Source organism: Strigops habroptila, chromosome 23 (assembly GCF_004027225.2).
Source record: "Strigops habroptila isolate Jane chromosome 23, bStrHab1.2.pri, whole genome shotgun sequence".
NCBI classification, from domain to species: domain Eukaryota; kingdom Metazoa; phylum Chordata; class Aves; order Psittaciformes; family Psittacidae; genus Strigops; species Strigops habroptila.
The window spans coordinates 168,419-191,274 of record NC_044299.2 but is presented as its reverse complement, the minus strand read 5'-3'; the positions used below and the strand labels follow the sequence as shown (position 1 = coordinate 191,274).

The 22,856-nt window shown below is 70.1% G+C and overlaps 3 protein-coding genes across 7 annotated transcripts in view; 1 reads left to right on the top strand and 2 right to left on the bottom strand.

Annotated features, from left to right (window-relative positions):
* Positions 1 to 10,877, bottom strand: part of ADCY6 (adenylate cyclase 6) — a 15,805-nt gene extending 4,928 nt beyond the window's left edge. Inside the window, exons 1-18 of one of the 2 annotated variants that reach the window (XM_030510426.1) lie at positions 10,689 to 10,877; positions 9,106 to 9,937; positions 8,046 to 8,195; positions 7,831 to 7,952; positions 7,637 to 7,748; positions 7,441 to 7,568; positions 7,192 to 7,350; positions 6,367 to 6,508; positions 6,163 to 6,291; positions 5,683 to 5,708; positions 5,450 to 5,597; positions 4,913 to 5,010; positions 4,751 to 4,838; positions 4,560 to 4,676; positions 4,325 to 4,483; positions 3,478 to 3,653; positions 3,367 to 3,396; positions 2,707 to 2,836 (exon numbers count right to left, since the gene is read on the bottom strand). In XM_030510426.1, coding sequence (XP_030366286.1) covers positions 2,707 to 2,836; positions 3,367 to 3,396; positions 3,478 to 3,653; positions 4,325 to 4,483; positions 4,560 to 4,676; positions 4,751 to 4,838; positions 4,913 to 5,010; positions 5,450 to 5,597; positions 5,683 to 5,708; positions 6,163 to 6,291; positions 6,367 to 6,508; positions 7,192 to 7,350; positions 7,441 to 7,568; positions 7,637 to 7,748; positions 7,831 to 7,952; positions 8,046 to 8,195; positions 9,106 to 9,936 — 2,745 coding nt within the window. In that variant the 5' untranslated portion in view covers position 9,937; positions 10,689 to 10,877. Of the gene's footprint in view, positions 1 to 2,706; positions 2,837 to 3,366; positions 3,397 to 3,477; positions 3,654 to 4,324; positions 4,484 to 4,559; positions 4,677 to 4,750; positions 4,839 to 4,912; positions 5,011 to 5,449; positions 5,598 to 5,682; positions 5,709 to 6,162; positions 6,292 to 6,366; positions 6,509 to 7,191; positions 7,351 to 7,440; positions 7,569 to 7,636; positions 7,749 to 7,830; positions 7,953 to 8,045; positions 8,196 to 9,105; positions 10,011 to 10,688 lie in introns of those variants that run through there. The other variant, XM_030510427.1, reaches the window with a different exon arrangement.
* A 1,402-nt stretch (positions 10,878 to 12,279) lies between these two features.
* CACNB3 (calcium voltage-gated channel auxiliary subunit beta 3) lies at positions 12,280 to 18,150 on the top strand. Of its 2 annotated transcripts, XM_030510423.1 has the most exons (14): positions 12,280 to 12,425; positions 12,564 to 12,656; positions 14,975 to 15,097; positions 15,181 to 15,303; positions 15,380 to 15,495; positions 15,569 to 15,633; positions 15,728 to 15,747; positions 15,863 to 15,943; positions 16,097 to 16,155; positions 16,256 to 16,365; positions 16,445 to 16,596; positions 16,674 to 16,769; positions 16,854 to 17,003; positions 17,089 to 18,150. In XM_030510423.1, the coding sequence occupies exons 1-14, from the start codon at positions 12,384 to 12,386 to the stop codon at positions 17,392 to 17,394; spliced, it is 1,536 nt and encodes a 511-aa protein (XP_030366283.1). In that variant the 5' UTR covers positions 12,280 to 12,383; the 3' UTR covers positions 17,395 to 18,150. The 2 variants fall into 2 exon arrangements, with proteins under 2 accessions (XP_030366283.1, XP_030366284.1); XM_030510424.1 differs by lacking the exons at positions 12,280 to 12,425; positions 12,564 to 12,656 and adding an exon at positions 14,054 to 14,224.
* An 82-nt stretch (positions 18,151 to 18,232) lies between these two features.
* Positions 18,233 to 22,811, bottom strand: DDX23 (DEAD-box helicase 23). Of its 3 annotated transcripts, none has more exons than XM_030510420.1 (17): positions 22,733 to 22,811; positions 22,339 to 22,547; positions 22,162 to 22,260; positions 21,943 to 22,039; positions 21,773 to 21,838; positions 21,536 to 21,674; positions 21,278 to 21,411; positions 21,094 to 21,206; positions 20,871 to 21,014; positions 20,519 to 20,744; positions 20,292 to 20,437; positions 19,959 to 20,136; positions 19,633 to 19,875; positions 19,362 to 19,513; positions 19,138 to 19,246; positions 18,861 to 19,035; positions 18,233 to 18,774 (listed from the first exon to the last, which is right to left on the bottom strand). In XM_030510420.1, exons 2-17 carry the CDS (start codon positions 22,545 to 22,547, stop codon positions 18,551 to 18,553), a joined length of 2,454 nt encoding a protein of 817 aa, XP_030366280.1. In that variant the 5' UTR covers positions 22,733 to 22,811; the 3' UTR covers positions 18,233 to 18,550. The 3 variants fall into 3 exon arrangements, with proteins under 3 accessions (XP_030366280.1, XP_030366281.1, XP_030366282.1); XM_030510421.1 differs by having other exon boundaries at positions 22,739 to 22,794; XM_030510422.1 differs by having other exon boundaries at positions 18,237 to 18,774; positions 21,278 to 21,408.
* Between the last annotated feature and the right edge of the window lie 45 nt (positions 22,812 to 22,856).

Sequence of the window (22,856 nt, the reverse complement as noted above, 5' to 3'; positions counted from 1 at the left end):
AAAAGAGTATATGAGGGATGGTATAGGGTCAAGGGGGGTATAAGGGGGACATAAGGAGTGTATAAGGGTGTATAAGGGGGTGTATAAGGGGTGTTAGGGGGGACTAGTATAAGAAGAAGTTTCTGGTGTGCAAGGGTAAAAGGGTGCAGGGTACAAAGTGGGTGCGGGAGTACAGAGAGCGGCGCAGGGGTACAGAGGGTGCAGGGGTACAAAGCGGGGTGCAGGGTGCAAAGCGGGGTGCAGGGGTGCAGAGGGGGGTGCAGGGGTCAGAGGGGTGCAGGGCGTACAAAGCGGGGTGCAGGGGTGCAAAGCGGGGTGCAGGGGTACAGAGGTGCAGGGTACAAAGCGGGTGCGGGGGTACAGAGGGGGTCAGGACAAAGGGGTGCAGAGGCACAGGGGGGTGCAGGGGACGGGGGGTGCAGGGGCACGGGGTGCAGGGGTTACAAAGCGGGGTGCAGGGGCACGGGGGGCGCAGGGGTTACAAAGCGGGGTGCAGAGGGGTGCAGGGGCACGGGGGGTGCAGGGCAAAAGCGGGTGCAGGGGCAGAGGGGTGCAGGGCACAGAGGGGTGCAGGGCACGGGGGGTGCAGGGGCACGGGGGGTGCAGGGCGCGGGGGTGCAGGGGTTACAAAGCGGGTGCAGGGGACGGGGGGGGTGCAGGGGCACGGGGGTCAGCCGCTGACCGATCTTCATCTGGAAGTTGTTGAAGGAGTGCTATACTTCATCTGCTCCATGAGTGCATGGCGTAGACCGCCAGCGCATCTATGCGGCCCTCGCGGTCGTAGGTGGCGGCGTTGAGCCGGCCGCCATGTACGTGCTGCCGATGGTCTTGAATTTCTCGAGCTGCCGGACCGCTGCTCGCTGATGATCTGGGGGGGCACAGCGCGGTTAACGGCACCGCACGGCCCCGGGGACGAGAGCTCCGTCCCGCTGTGCTCCATCCCTGCACCATCCCCTGCACCCTATCCCTGTGTGCCCATCCCCGCACCCCATCCCTGACAGCTCATCCCCTGCACCCAACTCTGCACCCATCCCTGTGTGCTCCATCCCCTGCACCCTCCCCTGCACCCCCCCTGTGTGCCCATCCCCTGCACCCCGTTCCTGCACCCCATCTCCGCACCCATCCCTGTGAGCTCAATCTCCTGCACCCATCCCCGAGAGCTCTCCCCAGCACCCCATCCTCTGCCCTGCATCTCCTGCACCCATCCCTGCCCCCATCCCTGTGAGCTCCTCCTGCACCCATCCCCTGCCCCCATCCCTGTGCACCCCATCCCCTGCACCCATCCCTGTGAGCTCATCCCCTGCACCCCATCCCTGTGCACCCCATCCCTGCACCCATCCCCTGCCCCCATCCTGTGCGCCCCAGCCGTTGCACTGTCCCCTGCCCCCAGCTCCATGAGCTCCATTCCCCTGCTCCCCAGCCCCTCTACCCCCCCCATTCATCCCATCCCTGGCGCTCCATCCCACAGTCTCCCACGGCCTCTTCAGGCACCCCACCAGCTGCCCCCCATCAGCTGCCCCCCATCAGCTGCCCCCATCCTCCTCACACCCTTCCAGCCCCCCCATCTTCTTGCGTCCCATCCCCCGGCACCCCACACACGGCCTCTTAGCACCCCGTCCCTGTGCGCTCCAGCTCCAGCACCCATCCCGCGGCCCCCGGCCCCGCCGCTGCCCTGGGGCACCTCGTCGAAGTCGGCGATGATCTCGTTGAGCAAGCGCAGGCACTCCACGCCCTCGTTGTTGGCCTCCAGCTCCACGTAGAACTCGGAGAAGTTGCTGATGGAGGCGAACATGACGGCCGCACGCACTCGCAGGACTGGTAATAAGAGCTCGTCGTTGCGCCGCTCCCGCGCCAGGAAATGCGCCGCCACGTCCTTGGGGCAGGATGTTGTGGAGCAGCCGCCGGTTGGTAGCCTGGAGCTCCTCCATCTCCCTCCTTCTCGCCCGTGGCCTGCGGCGCACAGCACCACACGGGATCGGTGCCGGGGCAGGAATGGGATTGGGCCCGGGGATGGGGATGAGATCGGCCCCGGGCACGGGGGATGGGATCAGTCCTGGAGCTCCGGGATGGAATCGGGTCCCAGGGATGGGATCGGTTGTGGGGATGGGGATGAGATTGGTCCCAGGGTGCAGGGGTGGGATCAGTCCTGAGGATGGGATCGGGATCAGTTCCAGGGATGGGGATCGCTCCTGGGGTTGGGATCGGGATCAGTCCCAGTGCTCAGGGGTAGAATCAGTCCTGGGGATGGGGATGAGATTGGTCCCAGGTGCAGGGTGGGATCAGTCCCGAGGATGGGATCGGGATCGGTTCCAGGATGGGATCGCTCCTGGGTTGGGATCGGGATCAGTCCCAGTGCTCAGGGTGGAATCAGTCCTGGGATGGGGATGAGATTTGGTCCCAGGGTGCAGGGGTGGATCAGTCCCGAGGATGGGATCGGGCATCAGTTCCAGGGATGGGGATCGCTCCTGGGGATGGGATCGGGATCAGTCCCGGTGCTCAGGGGTGGAATCGGTCCTGGGGATGGAATTGGTTCTGGAGATGGGGATGGCATTGGTTCCGGGAATGGGATCAGGATCAGTCCCAGGAATGGGATTGGGGTCGGTTCCGGGGATGGGATCGGTCTTGGTGCTCAGGGATGGGATCACACCCGGGGATGGGATCAGTTCCGGTCCCGGTGCCCCCCCCCCCAGCACCCCCAGATCCTACCTGGAGCTTCCAGAGGAAGTCGAGGCGCGCGGTGGACTCGACCTGCTGCGCGTGCAGGTACAGCGCCAGCGCGAACAGCGCCAGCACCGCCGGCGTGACGATGCGCAGCGGCACCTTCCCCTGCGCCGCGCTGCAGGCACCGCACGGTGTCACCCCGGCCCGCCCCGGGACCCCCAACCTGCCCCCGACCGGCCTCGGGGACCCCCAACCTGCCCCCGGCCCGCCCCCGGGACCCCCCAACCTGCCCCCGACCGGCCTCGGGGACCCCCAACCTGCCCCCGACCCACTCCAAGGACCCCCAACCTGCCCCCGGCCCGCCACGGGGCCCCACAACCTGCCCCAAACCCACCCCAAGGACCCCCGACCTGCCCCAAACCCACCCCGGGACCCCCAACCTGCCCCCGGCCTGCCCCGGGGCCCCCCAACCTGCCCCCTGCCTGCCCCCGGGACCCACCAATCTACCCCCGACCCGCCCCGGGACCCCCAACCTGCCCCCGGCCCGCCCTGGGGCCCCACAACCTGCCCCCGGCCCGCCCCCAGGACCCCCAACCTGCCCCAGGGCCCCTGAGCCTGCCCCCAGCTCCCAGCACAGCCCCCCAAGGGTCTGTTCTGTCCCGCTGCTGCCCACCCTGGCCCCACTGCTCCCAGTTCCCCACTCACCATCCTCCCTGGGTCCCATTGAAGGGCGGCCTGTGGGGAGAGGAGCCGGGGTCAGTGTGGGGGGACCCAGCGCGTGGGGTGGGGACCCCCGGGGGGGCACTGGGCACTCACAGGGCATTGGCCACCACCAGCAGGTCGGCGTTGTCGAAGAGCGCGGCCTGAGGCCCCTCCACCAGCAGCAGGTACGTTCCCTCGATGGCCACCATGAGCAGCAGCTTCCCGATGCTGCTGATGTGCAGGAAGACGGAGCAGGCCAAGAGGCTCAGCACCACGCTGTAGCTGAAGTACTGCGGGGACACCGCGGCATGGAGCAGCACCCGTGGGTGCCCCCGACAGCACCCCACGGCCACAGGGACCCCCGACAGCACCCCACAGCCACAGGGACCCCGCACCCATGGGTGCCCCTGACAGCATCCCATAGCCACAGGACCCCTGCACCCATGGGTGTCCCTGACAGCAACCCATAGCCACAGGGACCCCGCACCCATGGGTGCCCCCAACAGCACCCCACAGCCACAGCGACCCCGCACCCATGGGTGTCCCCGACAGCACCCCACAGCCACAGGGACCCCGCACCCATGGGTACCCCTGACAGCACCCCACGGCCACAGGACCCCCGCACACATCGGTGTCCCCGACAGCACCCCACAGCCACAGGTACCCCGCACCCATGGGTGTCCCCGACAGCACCCCACAGCCACAGGGACCCTGCACCCATGGGTGTCCCCAACAGCACCCCACAGCCACAGGACACCACACCCATGGGTGTCCCTGACAGCACCCCACAGCCACAGGAATCCCTGCACCCATGGGTGTCCCTGACAGCACGCCACAGCCACAGGGACCCCACACCCATGGGTGTCCCCGACAACACCACACAGCCACGGGTACCCCACACCCATGGGTGTCCCTGACAGCACCCCACGGCCACAGGCCGGCTGCACCCATGGGTGCTCACCTCGGGGAAGTCGCAGGCCAGCCCGTGGCGGTGGCAGGGCCCCGGGGGGGCTCCCAGGGCCACGTTGAGGGCCCGGAGCTCGCAGGGCCCCACGGCCTCGGGGGTGATGTTGAGCTCTCGGGCAGCGCAGTCCCGCAGCGCCACCCGGCTGCAGGAGAACTGGGGGGGGCACACGAGAGGGGTGAGCGGGTGCCCCCCCAGGCTCTCCCCGGCCCCCCCAGCCCCCCAGTTGTACCATATTGATGAAGGCAGTGATGAAGACGAGGAGGACGGTGAAGACGCCGATGCCGGTGCTGCGGGCGCGGGACTGGACGATGCTCTGTGAGAGGCGCTGCAGCGCGGTGGGGAAGAGCTGGGGGGGGGGCAGGACCAGTCAGACACAGCAGAGCCCCCCCCCGAACCCCCCACCCATAGCCCTGTACTCACAGTGATGCAGGAGTAGATGGCGCAGACAAAGAGGATGGTGGCGAGGAGGATGAAGATGCTGATGTAGGCACCGAGCATCAGCGGGGAGCTGAGGGGACAGGATGTGAGCACCGAAGGGGGGGTCAGGGGCTGGGTTTGGGTCTGGGGGGCTGCGGCACTCACTGGGGGAACACCACGATCTGGAGGCAGCAGATGAAGCAGAAGACAAGGAGGGTGCAGGCCACATAGCCACCAAAGCGGTCATCCACCTTCTTGGAGTACTGCGAGAGGAGAGGGGTGAGTGCGGAGGGATGCATGGGATGGGGTGGGATGGGGTGGGGTGGGATGGGGTGGGATGGGGTGGGATGGGGGCACACAGAGGGGACAGGATGGAGATGAGGTGGAGAGGATGGAGGGAGCATGGAGCCAGTTGGATGAGTGGGCCGCACAGATTTGAGGGGATGGAGGGTACCAGGCAGCCAGGGCAGGGGCAGGAGGGGAGATGAGGGGCTGGGACAGGGGCAGGAGGGCAGATGAGGGGCTGGGACAGGGGCAGGAGGGGAGATGGGGGGCTGGGACAGGGGCAGGAGGGCAGATGGAGGGCTGGGACAGGGGCAGGAGGGCAGATGGGGGGCTGGGACAGGGGCAGAAGGGCAGATGGGGGGCTGGGACAGGGGCAGGAGGGCAGATGAGGCCGGGGGCTCCTGGGGATGGAGGAACCTTCTTCTCCAGCTCGCGGGTCTGGAAGGTGAGCAGGAACTTCTTGACGTGGTCCTTGCGGAGCTGGTCGATGCTGCGCGCGTCGATGGCGCGGCTCAGGAACTCGTCCACCTCATCCTCGGGGTTCAGGGTCTCCTGGGCACTGCGGCTGGGGACAGCCGTGGGTCAGGACCCCCCCGCACCCCAGGAGGAGCCGGCCGTGACCCCCCACTGCCCAGCATGGGGACACTTACTTGTCCTTGCTGGAGTCATCGATGCCCTGTGGAGGCACAATGGGGGTGTCAGGGACACCAGCACGGATGAGGGGGACCCCCAGGGATGGCAAGGACATGGGGCATCCCCTGGGGTCCCCAAGGAAGGAGGAAAGAGTCGGGATGGGGGGATCCCCAGGGGTTATCCCACAGGATAGGGGTGGGATGTCTGGCACCAGTGAGGATGAGGGAGCCCTGAGGGTCCCCAAGGCCAGTGAAGACGAGGGGGTCCCCACGAGCTGCTGAGGATGGGGGGTACACATGGGGGTCCCCACGGGCTGCTGAGGACAAGGGGTACCCATGGGGGTCCCCAAAGGCTCTTAAGGAAATAAGGAGCCCCGAGGGGTTCCTTGGGGCCATGGGCTGCGGGCGCCCAACAGCAGCCAGAGGAAGGCATCGAGCAGCCGATACCACCACAACGGGGCCCCCCCCGGGGTCGGGGCCCCCCCGGGGGCCACTCACCATCTGCCGGAAGGCTTTGGAGTCCTTGGTGCGGGAGAAGGAGCGCTCGGGCACCCAGCGCGGCACCAGCCCCTCGCTGGAGTTGGCGCGGGCGCGCTGCAGCTTGGCCAGGATGGCTTTCTCCTCCTTCTGCAGGGGGACAGGGCCATGAGGGGTGTCCCCAAGTGTGGGGTGTCCCCCCCCCCGAACCCCCGCCCAACTCACGCGCTTCTGGCTGCAGCCCACGATGAGGAAGGTCTCGATGTTGTGCTCCTTGAGGTAGGCGTTGCGCTCGCCCCCATGGCCCGGCTCCACCTCGTAGTCGCCGTTCAGGTACTGCAGCGTGGCCCAGGTGATGTGGATGCGCCTGGGGATGGGCGGGATGACGGCGCTGGGGCGCTCCCCCTTGTACCACATCACCCATCCCCACCCCTATCCCGGCCCATCCCGGTCCCCATCCCGGCGCATCCCAATCCATATCCCAGCAAATCCCGATCCATATCCCGGCCCATCCCTATCCCCATCCCAGCCCTTCTTGACCCCAGTCCCAGCCCATCCCGACCCCAATCCCAGCCCATCCCAGTCCCCATCCTGGCCCATCCCAGTCCTCATCCCAGCTTATCTCAATCCATATCCCAGCCCATCCCAATCCCTATTCTAGCCCTTCTTGACCCCAATCCCAGCCCATCCTGATCCCTACCCTAGCCCATCCCGGTCCCCATCCTGGCCTATCTCGATCCATATCCCAGCCCATCCCGATCCCTACCCCAGCCCATCCTAGTCCCCATCCTAGTCCATCCCGGTCCCTATCCCAGCCCATCCTGATCCCCATCCCAGCCCTTCTTGACCCCAATCCCAGCCCATCCCAGTCCCCATCCCAGCCCTTCTTGACCCCCATCCCAGCCCATCCCAATCCCTACCCCAGCCCATCCCAGACCCTATCCCATCCCATCCCGACCCCAATCCTGGCCCATCCCAGCCCCTATCCCATCCCATCCCAGCCCCAATCCCGTCCCATCCCGCCCCCCATCCCGGCCCATCCCTCCTCACCCAGCTTTGCCCCCCGCCTCCATGTGGTTGGCGAGGGTCACGTCGTTGGACCAGACGTCGAACTGCCACTTGCGCAGCCCCAGGACGCCGCAGTGCACGCGCCCGCTGTGGATGCCCACGCGCATGTTCACGTTCACCCCCGTCACCTCACGCACCAGCCTGCGGGCGGCACCGGCACCGGTCAGCACCGCGGGGGGGGCACACACACACACACCCCCCCCCGGTACCGGGGCTCAAGGTCCCACTCACGAGATGGCCTCAATCATGTCGACCCCCATCTCCACGCAGCAGTGAGCGTGGTCCCCGCGCGCCTCCGGCAGCCCCGACACGCAGTAGTAGCAGTCACCCAGGATCTTGATGCGCAGGCAATGGTTCTCCTGCACAGGGAGGTCATTGGGGGGCTCCAGGACCCCTCTGCCCCCCCCCCCCCAGCCCCATAACTCACCGCTGCCAACTTGTCGAAGCGAGCAAAGAGCTCGTTGAGCGTCATGACCAGCTCCTGCGCCGTGCACTGCGAGGCCAGGCTGGTGAAGCCCTCGATGTCCGCAAAGAGGATGCTGCAGAGGGTAGAGCATGGGATGGGGAGGACCCCCCCACACCACTGACACCCCCCCAACCCCTCACCCCGCCCCGCCGTACCTGACGTTGTCGTGCTTCTGGATGTAGATCTTGTGGAACATCATGTCCTCCTTCTTGGTGTTGATGTCCTCCTTCATCTCCATGGCCACGTGCTGGGGCAGCACCGACAGCAGCAGGCGCTCCTGCAGCCCAGCGGCACCCCGTTACCAGGGGGAACCCCCCCAAGCACGGTTTGGGGGACCCCACTGTCCCCAGGACAGCCCCCCAAAACCAACCTGCTGCCGGTTCTCGCGCTGGAGGTGCAGCCGCGCCTGGATGTAGCCGCGGGTCTCCTGGAAGGCCTGGCGCTGCGACACCTCCGCCGGGTAGTGGGTGCAGACCCCAACCACGTTGGTGCAGAGGAAGATCAGGGCGTTGGCAATGAGCTGGGGGGGGGGACATGGAGTCAGTGGGGCCACCCAGAGACAACCCCCCCCCCAAGCTCTGCCACCCTCCTCTGCACCCCGCAAGCCTGGCTCTGGTGTAGGGGTGCTGTCCAAAGAGAAGGGGGATGCAGGGGGACAGAGAACCAGGGCAGGGTGAATATGGGAGACCCGAGGCTGGAGGAGACCAGGGCAGGGGGGGAACAGGGGTGCAGGGCCGCTGGGGGGGGGGTACGGATGCAGCCGGGCCCCGCGGGCCCTCGGGAAGCAGAGGAAGCCGGGGCAGGGCCGGGAAGCGGAGATGGCTGCAGCCGGAGCGCTGCGGTTTCCCCCATCCCGGTCCCTGTCCCCCGGGATCGGGGCCAAGGATATTTATAGTGATCCGGTGGGCTGGGAGCGGGGCCACAGTGTGGGGTTAACCCCGCCTGGGGGGGTTCCCCTCCCGTGGCCTCTCTTCCAGCACCACATTCCTGCCCCATGCCCGTGGGGACAGCACGTGGTGCCAGCCCCGGCCAGGCAGGGCGAGGGTGACGGGCCCTGTACAACAAGGGGGGAGCACCCGGCCCTGGGGACAAGGGGACCCCCCCTGCCCGGGCCCTGCATCCCCCCTCGGGGGCTCCTGCTGGTCCCACAACGGGGGCTTTGTGGGTGCCCCCTCCACAGCCAGTGCAGCCCACAATGGTGGGTCTGTGCAGAGCCAGCGGGATGAGGGGCCCCCGACCCATGGAACCCTGACACCCCCCCCCGGGCATCCCTTCCTGCATCCAGAACTTTCCATATACAGAGAGATCAAGTGCAGAAAAGCCCAATTTGGGCACTCCAAGATGAGGGGTCCTACCCGGGGCCTGCAATGCTGCAAGACGGTGGAGGGGGGCACCCCCAAATCTCCATCCCACCCCCCCCCCAGCCCTACCTGCTTCCAGAGGAAGGGGTCGTCGGCGTTGCGGTGCCAGGCGATGGTGAGGTGCAGGCTGGAGAGGAGGACCCCGGCCAGCACGGCCGCGCGCATCCGCACCGGCAGCAGCGTGTACGTGATGTAGATGAAGAAGACGCTCCACCAGACGCCTTCGGCCGCGCTCCGGGGGGCCACGGCCACGGTGCCCAGCGCCTGCACCCCGGCCAGCAGCCCCAGCACCACGTAGCTCACCACCCACATGTAGTCCTGGGGGAAGGCGCTGCGGCTGCACAGCACCATCAGGAGCAGGAACAGGGCCGTGGCGGTGGCCAAAGCGGCGGCCACCGGCACGTGTGGGGTGCCGGGCAGGCAGTGGAAGAGCAGCATCACCCCACACACCAGCACCAGCACCCCCATCAGCACCGTCAGGCTGCTCTGGTTCATCTGGAAGAAGTAGCGCTGGTAAAGCCGCTCCAATTTAGCCGATTGGAAACGTTTGGAGCGGAAAACCTGGAGCAGGCGCCGCCAGCACTCGCCCGCCGACGGTCGCCCCCTGCGGCCACCGGCTCCCTTTGGCCCTTTGGCTTCGCCATCCTCCAAGCCCAAATCAACCGATTTGAGCCCCGTGTCGCCCGCGGGTCCCTTCTTGCCGTAGTGGTCCTCCTGCCAAGTGCAGCGCAGCCCCCGGGGGGGCCCCGGGGGCTCCATCTCAGGATCCTGCAGGCAACTCATGTAGCGGGGGCCGCAGAGGCCGGCGCGGGGCCGGGCGCCCTTCTTGCCGTTGCGCTCCCCCCATGCCGTCTTCCGCTCGTCCACTTTGGGCACCAGGATGCCGCTGAACCACGACATGCTGCGGGCGCCGGGGGGGGTCAGCAGCGCTCCGCCTCCCCCCCCCCCCGACACCCGACAAGGACCCCGGTGCCCGCGGAGGCAGCGATTCCCCCGCCCTGACATCGCGCCCGCCCCCCGGGGGATGCTGATCCCAACCCCGGCTCCCCACCAGCCCCACGGCCCCCGCGGGAACGGCTGCTGCCGGTGTCCCCGTGCCCGGAGCCCGGCCCTGCTGAGGCCGCCCCGGCGCTGTGACCTGCGGCAAAGCTGGAACCGTCCCCGGCGTCCCGGCCCTGTTTGTCTTGAACGGCGGCCAACGGGCTGCAACGGGCACCGCGGCCCCGGGGTACCGAGAACCAGCCAGGACGTGGCAGACGGTCCAAGCCGCGGGCGAGCGGCAGTGGCGAACGGCCACCGGGAAGGGCCGGCCCCGGCAGCGGCCGCCTCCCCGCCCGCCTGCTCCGGACACGGCCCGTGGGACCCCCGCCGAGCCCGGCCCGGTCACCCCGGCTCCGCCAGAGCCCTCTCGGCCGCCGCACCGGCAGCTCCCGCCGCACCGGGCGCCGCACCGGGCACCCCCCGGGGCCGCCCCCCTCCCGCCGCCCCGGGGCCCAGCCCGGTGTCGTCTCCCCCCCTCCCCGCCGCCATCGCCGCCGCCGCCGCCCCAGTCCTCGCGCAGCGCCCCGGTCCCGGTCCCCGCCGTCGCCACCGCCCCCCCCTCTCCGTCGCCGCCGCCGCCGCCCCCGATGCGCCCGCCCGGCCCCACTCACCTCCGCCGCCGCCGCCAGCGGGGCCCCGCGCCTGGGAACGGCCCCGCCGCTGCCCGCTCCTACACGGCGGCAGCGCTGCAGCCCCGCCGCGCCATCCCGCGCCCAGGCAGGGCCCCCTCCGGTAGCGGCCCTGGTCCCGGTCGCAGCCCCGAGCTCCGGCCCCGGCCCTGCCCCGGCCGGTGCCCGCCCCCCCGCGCCCGGATCCGCTCCCGGGCGCTCCCGGCCGGCGGCCTTAAAGGCGCAGCGGCGGTGGCGGTGGCGGCCCGGTACGGCCCGGTACGGCCCGGTGCGGCGGGGGAGGCGCGGGCGGGCGCACGGGGGCGGCGGGCGCGCGCGCGGGCGGACCGGCACCCCCGGGGCCGCGCGCACACACACACAGACACCGACATGGCGGGGACAACGGGGGCACGCGCAGCCGGGCCCCCACACCCCCCCCGGGCGCGCGCACACGCATCTCCCCCCCCCTCCCCGTGCACACCCCCCGCACCCCTTTGAGTGTGTCCCTTGCACGAACACCGACACACACACACCCCCCCTTGCACAAGTGCGCGCCCTTGCACACGCGTGCAGCCCTGTTGCACGCACGCAGACACCCGCGGGGTGTGTGTGTGTGTGTGTGTTGCACACGGATCCCCTTGCACACGGATCCCCTTGCACACGCACCCGCACCCCCCTTCGGGGCACCCTGTCGTGCACGAGCACGCACCCTTGCACGCGCGCACGCCCGTTTTGCACGCGCACACCCGTGCACAAACACCTTGCGCGCACACGTACGTTTTGCACCCCGCCCCTTGCACACGCCCCCCATACTTGCACACACACACCCCTTGCACACACACCCCCCCTTGCACACACACCCCCCGTTGCACACGCACCCCGACCCCCTTGCAGCCCCTTTTGCACCCCTCCTCATCAGCACCCTGTGCCCAGGGCCCCCCCCACATTGGGGTCCTCGACTGCCCCCCGGTGTCCGTGGGTCAGACGCTGCCTCCTTCCCCCCCGGGTCCCCCCCGGCCTCCCTCCCCGCCCCCCCCCCCCACCGCCGCCGCGGCGCCGGGCCCCGGGGAGCGCAGATTAATCATTAATTAGCAGCCGCCGCCGGGCCCGTGTCCCCGCGGCCCCACACGCGGAAGTCCCGCCGCAGGGGGTGCTGGGGGGGCCGGTGACGGGGCTCCCGGTGCGGGGCACGGCGGGGACACGGGGCGTGGGGCGAGTGTATCTGCCCCTTACCCCGCTCCTGCCCCATGCGGGGCAGTTCCCCCCCTTGGGGGGGGGGCAGATACCGCCCGGGGCGGGGGACACGGCGGACGCGGGCCCCATCCCGGTGGGATGCGGGTGGCGGGACTCGGGGCTCCCTCATCCCTGAACACGCGTGGTCACGGCAGCGGCGGCCCCGGGGCTGCTCTTTGCAACGGCGGGTTGCGGGGAGGGTCTATCCCCGGTGAACACACACACCCCCCCCCCCCGCACACACACGGCGCCGGTGGCTGCGGGGGGCGCGGGGCCGGACGCCACGGTGATGGGCGCGGGGGCGGGCAGGCGGGGGCGGGGACGGCCGGGACGCCCCCGGCGGCCCCGTGTGATGCGGAGCGCGGCGGCGGCGGCGGCGGCGCGGCCCTTCCCGGTGGAGCACCGCGGTCGGGTGCGGGTGCGGCCCCGCCGGGATCCCGGGGGTTCCGGTGGGTGCCGCTGGGTATGTCCGCCCCGGCGCAGCCCGCGGCTCCCGGCTCCTTCCAGGTGAGCGCACCGGAGCCCTCCCGGCCACCGCGGGCCCGGTGCGGCCCGGTTCGGTTCTACCCCGCAGCGCAGCGGCGGGGCCGCGCCGCCCGGTGCCGCCCGGTGCTGATCGGCCGCTCCCGCCGCTGCCTCCCTCAGAGCCCCCGGAGGCTCCCGAAGCGTAAGAGCCGGTTCAAGCGCTCGGACGGCAGCACCTCGTCCGACACCACCTCCAGCATCCTCCGCAGGCAGGTGAGCGGCCCGCACCGGCACCGGCACCGGCGGCGGCACCGGGGCGGGGCAGCCTGGCCAGGCCCCCCCCCGCCGCGGCTCGTTCCCGGGGGCAGCGGCGCTGCGGCTCCGCATTAAGGCACGGACCGGGGAGGAGCGGCCGAGCTCTCCCGCCCCAACCGCCGCGCCAGGGGGAACCGTGCGGCCGCCCCCGCCCCGCCGTTCCCCGGGGGACCGGGGCTGGGCGCCGGCACCGGGCGCCGGTAGCATCGCAACAGCCGCTCCCCGCGGCTAAAAATAGCGAGTGCTGCGTCAGGGCCGGGCCGAGCGCCGGGCACCGGCACTGCGGCGGGGGGGGGGCGGCCCGGGGAAACTGAGGCAGCGGAGGGGGAACGGGGAACGGGGGGGGTCCTGCTGTGCCGCCCCGCCCGGTCCATTCACCGGCACCGGGCCGCTGCCCCCCGCTGCCCGGGGAGGGCACGGACCCTCCCCGGAGTCCCCCACCCGCGGTTCACCCCGGCCCGAGCAGCGCCCCCACAACCGATGGGGCAGCGGGTACCGGGGCGGCCCCGGGGAGGGCGGGGGTTCCGGTAGGGGCGGCCCCGCGGGGTGAAGAGAGGCCCAAGCATCCCGTTTCCCTCCCGGGGTAGCACTTGCCGCGCCGGTGCCGTCCCTGCCCCCCCGGGGACCCCCAGCCCCTGCCCCATACCCGGTGCGGCCCCTTCAGCACCTCGGAGAGGGCCCGGCCCGGCCCCGCGGCGCTGCCCGGTACCGGGCCCGGTGCTCGGTGCCCGGTGCCCGTGGCTGGTCCCGCCGCTGCCCGAAGCCCCCGCCCCGCCGGGCGCTGCCCCGCGGTCCCCGGGCCAGACCCGCGCCATCCCGGGCCGGTGCCGCCGGTGCCCGTCCCGCTGCGCGGTAACGGGGCGGGTCGGTCCGGTCCCTCGGGGCCAGCCGCTGCCCCCCTCCTCGGGGGCGGGAGGGGGGGCGCGGCGGGGGGGCGGGAGCGGCTCCGGCCCCGCCGCAGAGCTCGCCCTGCAGATGGGGCTGCCGCCGGCTCGGGGCAGGACGGGACGGGGCCGCCGCACCGGAGCATGGAGGTACCCGCGGGGACACCCCCGCCGCCGCCCCGGGACCCCCTGCCGTGGGCTGCGGGGACAGCGCAGCCCCCCTCCCGCCGCCTCCCCGGGACCTCCCCCCCGCCGGAGCTGCCCCCTTTGCAAACTGCCCCTTAACCCCCCCACGGGAGCAGCCCCGGGGGCCCGTCCCGCTGCACCGCCCCGGGGGTCCCACCGGAAGCCCCGGGAAGGGGGAGCCGCGACCCCCCAACACCCTCCCCTCGCCCCATGCTGAGCCGGCGGGGGCGGCTCCGTGCGCCCCGGGGGGGCGGCGGGAGGCGGAGGCGGGGAGGGGCGGGGAGGGGCGGCAGCGGCGGCGGCGCGGAGCGGGCAGGGCCAGCGGAGCCCGAGCCGCAGCCGGAACCGGAGCCGGTGCCGGTACCGGAGCCGGGCGGGGGGGGCGCGGGCGGCTCGGCTCGGCTCGCCCCGTCTATGTCGTTTTCTGACTCCAGCGCTACCTTCCTGCTCAACGAGGTACCGGCACCGGTAGCGGGAGAACCGGGGGTGGGGGGGCCGTGCCCGGGGGAGCGGCGGCCGGGAGGGGGGGGAGCGGTGATTGCGCACTGGGGGCTGTGCCCGTGGAGGGGGGACCGGGTCCGGTGGGGGGGTCCGGCCGCCCCCCGGCTCTTTGTTCCTCGCTGCCGCTGCTGCTCTCACCCCCCCCAACCCCGGGCAGGTGCCGCCCGGACCGGAACCGGGTGATGGGGGGGTGATACCGACCCCCCCCATGGGCAGCGGGGCAGGGGGCTGCAGTGGGGGGAAAGATGCTGTTAGTGGGGGGCAGAAGGATGCTCGAGGGAGCTGTGACGATGCTGGGGGGGGGGCGTGCTGGGGAGGCCATGTTGGGGGGTGCCGTGCTGGGAAACCATATTGCCTGCGGTGGAGGGGTTGTTGGGTACCCCCGATGCGATCGAGGGGGGATGCTCGGGGAGGGAATGTGTTCGCGGGGGGGCTCAGCCACATCCAGGGATCTATAAATATCTCAATGCAGCTTCTGCGCCGGGTCCGGGCACAGCGGGAACCGGCAGTTACCGGCGGGGGGAGTGGAACGGGGGTGGCTGCACCGGGGGGACACATGCGGGGTCCCCCCCATGGCTCAAGGCCCCCCCCCCCGGGCCTGATGGAACCTGAGAGCTGGGACAGGCTTTGGGATGGGGCTTTGTGGGGGTCCGTTGTGCCCGGGGGGGTCCCGCAGCCGCCCCGCGCTCAGCCCCGGCCCCGCAGGGCTCGGCGGACTCCTACACCAGCCGCCCGTCCCTGGACTCCGACGTGTCCCTGGACGAGGACCGTGAGGGCGCCCGGCGCGAGGTGGAGAGCCAGGCCCAGCAGCAGCTCGAGAGGGCCAAGGTACGGGGGGGGAGGCACGTATTGGGGGGGGTCTGGCAGGGTCTGGGGGTGCTGAGCCCCCCCCCCATATCACACCCCCCCAGCACAAGCCGGTCGCCTTCGCCGTGCGCACCAATGTCAGCTACTGTGGGGCGCTGGACGAGGAGTGCCCGGTACAAGGAGCCGCCATCAACTTCGAAGCCAAAGATTTCCTGCACATCAAGGAGGTGAGTTGGGATCAGGGAGGGGGGGAACAGGGCCAAGGACCCCCCCCGGCCTCACTGTGCCCTGCCTCCTCCCCAGAAATACAGCAATGACTGGTGGATCGGGCGCCTAGTGAAGGAGGGGGGGGACATTGCCTTCATCCCCAGCCCCCAGCGCCTGGAAGCCATGAGGCTCAAGCAGGAGCAGAAAGCCAGGTAAGGACCGGACCCCCCCTCGGACCCCCCCGGATCCCTCCAAGCCTCGCTGACCCCCCCCTCGCCCCCCCAGGAGAGCTGGCAATGCCTCGGGCCTCGGCGACAGCGGGAGCCGGCGATCGCCTCCCCCCTCCTTAGGTAAGAGCCGGGTCTGGCCCGGGGGGGGCCACGGGGGGGTCGTGGGGGGGTCCCCCCTTTGTTGTCATCAACCTCTGTCTCTTCTCTCCCCAAGCCAAGCAGAAGCAGAAGCAGGTGAGTCCCAGAGGCAGGGGGAGATGGGGAGGGGTCCACAAGCCCCTTTGGGGCAGAGACCCCCCCTCTGCCCCCCATTATGGGGTGCAGGGCACTGATGTGTCCCCCCCCGCAGACACAGCACATCCCACCCTACGACGTGGTCCCCTCCATGCGGCCCGTGGTGCTGGTGGGGCCCTCGCTGAAAGGATACGAGGTACCGGGGTGGGGGGGGAGGTTGTGGGGGGGCGGCCCGAGCCCCTCGTCCCCTCCCTGCCCACCCCATGGCAGATGGTGGGGCCAGGGGCTGCCCGCGGGGGGCCGGGCCCCGCTGCCGGTGCCATCTGCGGCTCACGGTGCCCCGTGGCAGGTCACTGACATGATGCAGAAAGCCCTGTTCGACTTCCTCAAGCACAGATTCGATGGCAGGTGAGAGCCTGTGTCCCCTCCCCCGGACCCACGTCATGGCCACAGGGGGACACCCAGGTCCCCAGCTCCATCTCTCTGCTCCCCCCGTGCCCCCCCGCAGGATCTCCATCACCCACATCACGGCTGACCTGTCCCTGGCCAAGCGCTCCATCCTCAACAACCTGGGCAAGCAGGCGATCTTGGAGCGCTCCACCACCCGCTCCAGCATCGGTGAGTGACCCCCGGGCTGCTGGGACCCCCCCAAAGGGACCAGCCCAGCCTCATGTGCCCCCCCATGTCCCCCCCATAGCGGAGGTGCAGAGCGAGATCGAGCGCATCTTCGAGCTGGCCAAGTCCCTGCAGCTTGTGGTGCTGGACGCCGACACCATCAACCACCCGGCCCAGCTGGCCAAGACCTCCCTGGCACCCATCATCGTCTATGTCAAGGTGTCCTCACCCAAGGTGGGGGGTACCTGCGGGTACGGGGGGGTCCTGGTTGTCCCCCATGATACCACCACGTTCCTCTGCCCCCCCCCCAGGTCCTGCAGCGGCTCATCAAGTCCCGCGGCAAGTCCCAGGTGAAGCATCTCAACGTGCAGATGATGGCAGCCGATAAGCTGGTGCAATGTCCCCCGGTGAGCCGATGGGACCCCCATCACCAGGCCACTCCCAAAGCGGGGGGTCAGGACCCCTGTGACCCCTTTACGTGCCCCCCCCAGGAGCTGTTTGACGTGATCCTGGACGAGAACCAGCTGGAGGACGCCTGCGAGCACTTGGCCGAGTACCTGGAGGTCTATTGGCGCGCCACGCACCACCCTCCGCACGCCGCGCACGCCGCTCCGTCACCCCCGGGGCTGCCGGGGCTGCAGGTACTCCCGGCCCCCCCCCCCGCACCCCGATGCACCCCATTGCAGGGGGGGGGACACCCGCAGCCAGCCCCATCCCTGCCCGCAGAGCCAGCAGCTGCTGGGGGAGCGCGGGGAGCACTCGCCGCTGGAGCACGACAGCCTGATGCCGTCGGACGACGCGGGGGACAACTCGCCTCGGCCGTGGGGGGCCGCATCCCAGCGCGGCTCCCGGCACCTGCAGGAGGAGGAGGAGGAGGAGGAAGAGTACGGGGACCCCTACCCCGACCTGTACCAGCCCCACCGGCACCACAACAGCGGGATGCAGGGCCCCGGCACACCCGAGCGCCAGAGCGAGCGCAACCACGACAGGAACTGGCAGCGCAGCCGGCCCTGGGCCAAGGACAGCTACTAGGGGAGGGCAGGGAATGAGGCGGGGGGGGCCCGGCTGGGAAGCGGCCCCCCCCACCCCCCAGCCCCGCATTGGGGGTGCTCAGACAATCTCCCCCCTCTCGGGGGCCTCCTTGCGCCCGCGCCCCGGGCACGTCTTCAGCCATAAGCACAGGGTGTGGGGGGGGCGATGGGACCCCCCCTGCCCCTTCCCCGGCTCTCGGGGACCGGGGCTCAGCCACACACCTTCTCCCTGCCTCAGTTTCCCCCCCCCATCTGCTGCCATGGACACAGAGGGCCAGGTCATGGGGAGGGGGGGGGACAGGGTGAACAGCACAGACCCAGAGGAAGAAGGGGAAGGTGCCCCCCCCCCGTCCCCCCTCCCAGGCTCAGCCTGTGCCCCCCCTGCATGGGACCCCCGGCACGAGGGGGCCGCACCAGTCGCTTTGCTCTGCACCGAGTCCCCCCCGCCCCGGTCACTGCAGCCAAACCCCCCCACTGGGGATGGGGGGGGGCAGCCAGACCCTGCCCAGGGCCGGGGGGGGAACCCCCTGCCTGCACTCACTGCCCTGTCCCCGTTGTCCCTGTAGCTGCCACCGCACACAGTCCTGTAAATACAGCGCCCCCCCCCCCCCCGGGGGCTGCTCGATGAGACCCCCCCGGGGGCCCTTTGCAGGGAGGGGACGGCGGGGGGGGGGGGGGGCACAGATTTGTTACAATTTCTTTTGTAGAAAGCACTGATTTCCCTGTAACTGGTTTCAGAAACACGAGAGTGCTCCGAGGGCCGTGTCCGTGTGGCCGGGGGGGGACACACACATGGGATGGGGGGGGACAGGGGCAGGGAAAGGGAGAGCACGAGGAGGCACCGTGCAGGACCGGGTTTATTCCTGCAGCCTGGAATTGCAGCTAAAAAACACAAGGAGGGAGGGAACGAAGGGCCTGGAATGGCCCCGATGGGCACCAGCCCTGTCCCAGCAGGAGGAACCGGCCCCCGGAGCCCCACCGGCCACGGGGAGGGTGGGAAGCGGGGCCGGGACAATGGAGGGGCCCTTTGGGACAAGTCTCTGCTGTCGGCAGTCCTGGATGCACCCAGAAGAGCAGCCAAAACGTCCTGGCAGCCCCTGGTGCTGCTGGCAGCAGGGGGGGGGCACACACGTTGTCCCCAAAGGGGGGGCCCGGGCTCAGGCGAAGATGGTTTCCTCCCGCCGCTTCTTGGTGAGGATGGTGCCGGGCTTGTGCTGCGCGTCGGGGTGGTTGGCGAGCTCGGGTGGGCAGGAGGACACAGGGCTCTCCAGGATGGCCTGTTTCAGGTCGTAGAACACGCTCGAGTCCTCCTTGGTGAGGAAGGTGATGGCGACGCCGCTCTTCCCCGCGCGGCCCGTGCGCCCGATGCGGTGGATGTAATCTGAAAGGGGACGGTCAGGCACCCCGTAGCCCCTTCTTGCACCCCACAGCCCCCCCTATAGCACCCCATTGCTCCCCACAACTCACCCTCGATGTTCTTGGCCATGTCGTAGTTGACCACCATGGAGACGTCGTGGATGTCAATGCCGCGTCCGGCCACGTCGGTGGCCACCAGGATGTCCTTGGCCCCGGCCTTCAGGTTGGAGAGGGCGAACTCCCGCTGCTCCTGGCCTTTGCCACCGTGCAGGGTGCAGGCGTTGTACTGCGGGGGGGCAAGGGGGGGTCAGGCAGGGCCTGGAGCCCCCCTGTGGGGTCCCTGTGGACAGGGGGGACACGAAGTGGGGACGATCTGGCCCAAACTCACCCCCATCTTCTCCAGGGACTTGGCCAGCACGTCGCAGCCCTTCTTTTGGTTGACGAAGATGATGATGGGGGGGTCGAAGCCCTGCTCCAGGATGGCCAACAGCTTCTTCCTGTTGTGGAGGAGGCCAATGGAGCTGAGGAGCTTATCCCAGAGCTCCCTCACCCCCCAGTGCCCCCCGAGCACCCCTGAGACCCATCCTCCTGCTCCAGCAGCCCCATCCTCACCTCTTCTCCGACTCGGACATGAGGAAGACCTTCTGCTCCACCCGCTCGTGGGGTTTGCCCGCGGAGCCGATGTAGACCACGGCGGGACGGCGGAGGTAGCTGCGGGCCAAGCGCTCCACGGCTGGCGGCATGGTGGCCGTGAACATGACGGTCTGGGGGGGCACAGGCCACGGAGCGACGGTCCCATGAGGGGCAGGAACGGGGCTGCTGCTCCCTCAGACCCTCTGCTCCCCACGGCAGCACCCACGGCGCTGCCCCTGCCAGCACCCACCTGCCTGTACTTGTGCTTCCCTGACTCAAAGTTGGCCAACATCTTCTCGGGGTCCTCAGCCTCATCCGTGTCTGGTTTCTGGTTGGTGACGGGCATGTGCTCCAGGATCTTCTGCACGTCGGGCTCGAAGCCCATGTCGATCATGCGGTCCGCCTCGTCCAGCACCACGTACGTGCAGCGGCTCAGCACCAGGTACCGGTTCTCCAGCACGTCGATGAGACGTCCCGGGGTGGCGATGACGATCTGGGGGGGGCGGACCGGGGGGGTCGGTGGCCACAGGCTGGGGCTGGGTTGCCCCCAGCTCCCCTCCATGGGGCAGCGCTCACCTCGCAGCCCATACGCAGGCGGAAGCCCTGGTCCTCGCGGGAGATGCCGCCGATCACGGCCACCGTGCGGATGCCCAGAGGTTTCCCAAACTTGATGGTTTCCTCCTCGATCTGCTGGGCCAGCTCGCGGGTGGGGGCCAGGATGATGGCGTAGGGACCCTGGTCCGACTCCTCGATCCTGCGCCACGGGCAGGGCATGGCCACATCACCCCCGGTGCCACGTGTCCCCCCCTGCGCAGTGTCCCCCTGGCCTGCCCCAGGTACGGGCAATCCTGGGCAGGGTGGTGGCTCGTGTCCCCCCCCCCAGCGTGCAGTGCCCCCTGCCCCACGCACCGGTCGATCTTGGGCAGGGTGGTGATCCACACGAGCAGCGGGATGAGGAAAGCCGCCGTTTTGCCGCTCCCGGTCTCAGCCACGCCGATGATATCCCGGTTCTGGAGGCCGATGGGGATGGCCTGGCGCTGGATGGGGGTGGGCTCCTGGCGAGGGCAGCGGAACGTTGGAGAGCAGAATAGCCCCACAAAGCCCTGACCCCCCCCCAAAGCAGCCCCATTGCTCACCTTGTAGCCACACTTGTCAATGACCTCCAGGATGTGGGGCGGGAGGGACGAGTCCTTCCAGGAGCGGATGGGGTTGGGGATCTTGCCCCCCTTGGTGGTGATGCTGTAGTCCTCGCGGAAGATGCGCCAGTCCCTGTCTGTCATCTCATCCAGCTTCTTCTGGGACCAGTGCCGGTCGTCCCAGCGCTGCTTCGCCTCCTTCTTCCGCAGCTTCCGCAGCCGAGCCCTGGGGGGGTGAGGACGGGAATGGGGCTCACCCTGGGGGAAGGCAGGAATCATCCTGCCCCCCACCCGAGCTACACCCCAGCCCAGCAGAGCCCCCTGGCCCCCCCTCAGCACCCTCCCAGCTCACTCCTCCTGCTCCTTCTCCTCCAGTGTCCGCCTCTTCTCCATGAGGTCCCCGTAGAAACGCGACTGTTCCCGTTTCTGCTGCTTCAGGTCGATGCCCGCGATGAAGCCCCGGCCCAGGAGCTGCACTTGGTGCCTCTCCTTATACCTGCAGCAGGGGGTGGGAGCATCAGGGGCTGCCCCACACCCCCGGGGACCCCCCCCAGCCCCAGGACCCCCTCACTCACAGCGGGTTGTAGTCAATGGAGGTGTCCTCCGACGCGTCCCACTCGAACACGAACTTGCGGTCGTTGAGGTGCCGCGTTCGCCTCCGCTTCTTCACCCCCCCCAGGTACCGCTCCTGGGGAGCAGAGGCTCAGTGGGGGGGTTCCCTCCCCTCCCCGGGCCCCCCCAGGGCCACCCCAGACCCACCTTGATGGCGTGAAGCTCTTTGCTCTTGTCCTTCTCCTCGCGGATCTTCTGCCTGCCCTCCTCATCCTCGGTGCCGTTGGTCTCCCGCTCCATGCGCTCCCGGCGCTCCCGACGCTCCCGCTCCTGGGGGTCTTCTGGGGAGCATGGGAAGGGGCTCAGAGCCCAGCACAACCCCCCTTAGGGCTGGGGTGGGGGGGGAGGCTCCAGAGGGTCCTGCCCCAGCCCTTTGCAGCCACCATGGGGATGGCACCCCCTTACCCAGCATCTTCCTCCCCATCTCCTGGAACTGCTTCCTCTTCTTCCTCTCCTCCTCCAGCAGGCGCTGCCGCTCCTCCACCTCCTGCTGCCGCCGCCGCAGCGCCTCGGCCTCCCGCTCCGCCTTGGACAGGAACTTGGGCTGGGACAGAAGGGAAGGGTCACCCCAGGCCTGGATGTGCCCCCCCCTAAACCCCATCCATCCTGTGACAAGGGGGAGGCTTCAGCTCCAGCTCCTACCTTGGCTTCTGCCTCCTCTTCAGCCTTCTTCTTGGCCAGCAGCTCCTCCAAGGACAGCGGCTGCGCCTGTGGATGCGGGATCAGCCCATCAGGAACTCCCAATGAGGACTCTGCCTCGCCGGGGGATTCCCACATTCCCAAAGCCATTCCCAGCGGAGCCCCCTCCTCACCTTCTCCTTCTTCAGGGTGTTCTCCTCCTCCTCCTCTGCCCTGCGTGCATCCCGCTCCTTCCGGGACTTGGAATCCTTCCCCCTGCTCGGGGACAAGCTTCCAGCACAGAACGTGGGATCAGGCACCAGACACAGCCCCGGGGTCCCCACCGACCCCGGGCACGGCCCCGGGGGGGGCAGAGACACCCCAAACACACCCCAAACACACCCGGGGCTCACCTCGAGCGCTTCCTGTCCTTGTCCCGCCGGTGCCCATCCTTCTCCCGCTCCCGCTCCTTCTTGCCCCGGTCCCGGTCGCGCTCTTTGTGCCGCCGATCCCTACGCAGCGGGGCCGTTATGGACCGACCCCGGCCCAAGGCACCCGCCCCTTCGGAGGGCAGCCCCCCCCCACCTCACCTCTCCGCCGACTTGGAGCGGGAGCGGGACCGGGAGCGGCTCCCCCGCCGCCTGTCCCGGGACCGGTGCCGCTTCCTGTCCTTGGGGGGGGAACCTTTGCGGTCCCGGTCGCGGTCCCGGTCGCGGTCCGGGGAGCGAGAGCGCTTCCGCTCCTCCTTGGCGGGGGGGGACGCGTCCCGCTCCTTCTTGTCCGCCAGTTCCCCGGCCATCTGCGGGGACAGCGTCAGAGAACCGGCACCGGGGGGACCGGCACCGGCGAGCTCCGGAGGCCCCGGAAGGGAGCAGGGCCGGGGGGGCTCCGGAGCGCCAGGCCCTGCCCCGGGTACCCGCTATGGGGCTATGGGGCTCCGGTAGCCCCCGGGGCTGCCCTCGCTCCCCCCCCGGCCCCGCTCACCGCCGCCGCCGCTCCGGGCCTCAGCGTCCCGCTGCCGCCGCCATGGGCGCCGCGGGGCACGCTGGGAAGGCGAGGCCGCCTCCGCGCAGGGACTACAACTCCCATCAACCCCCGCGCCCGCCGC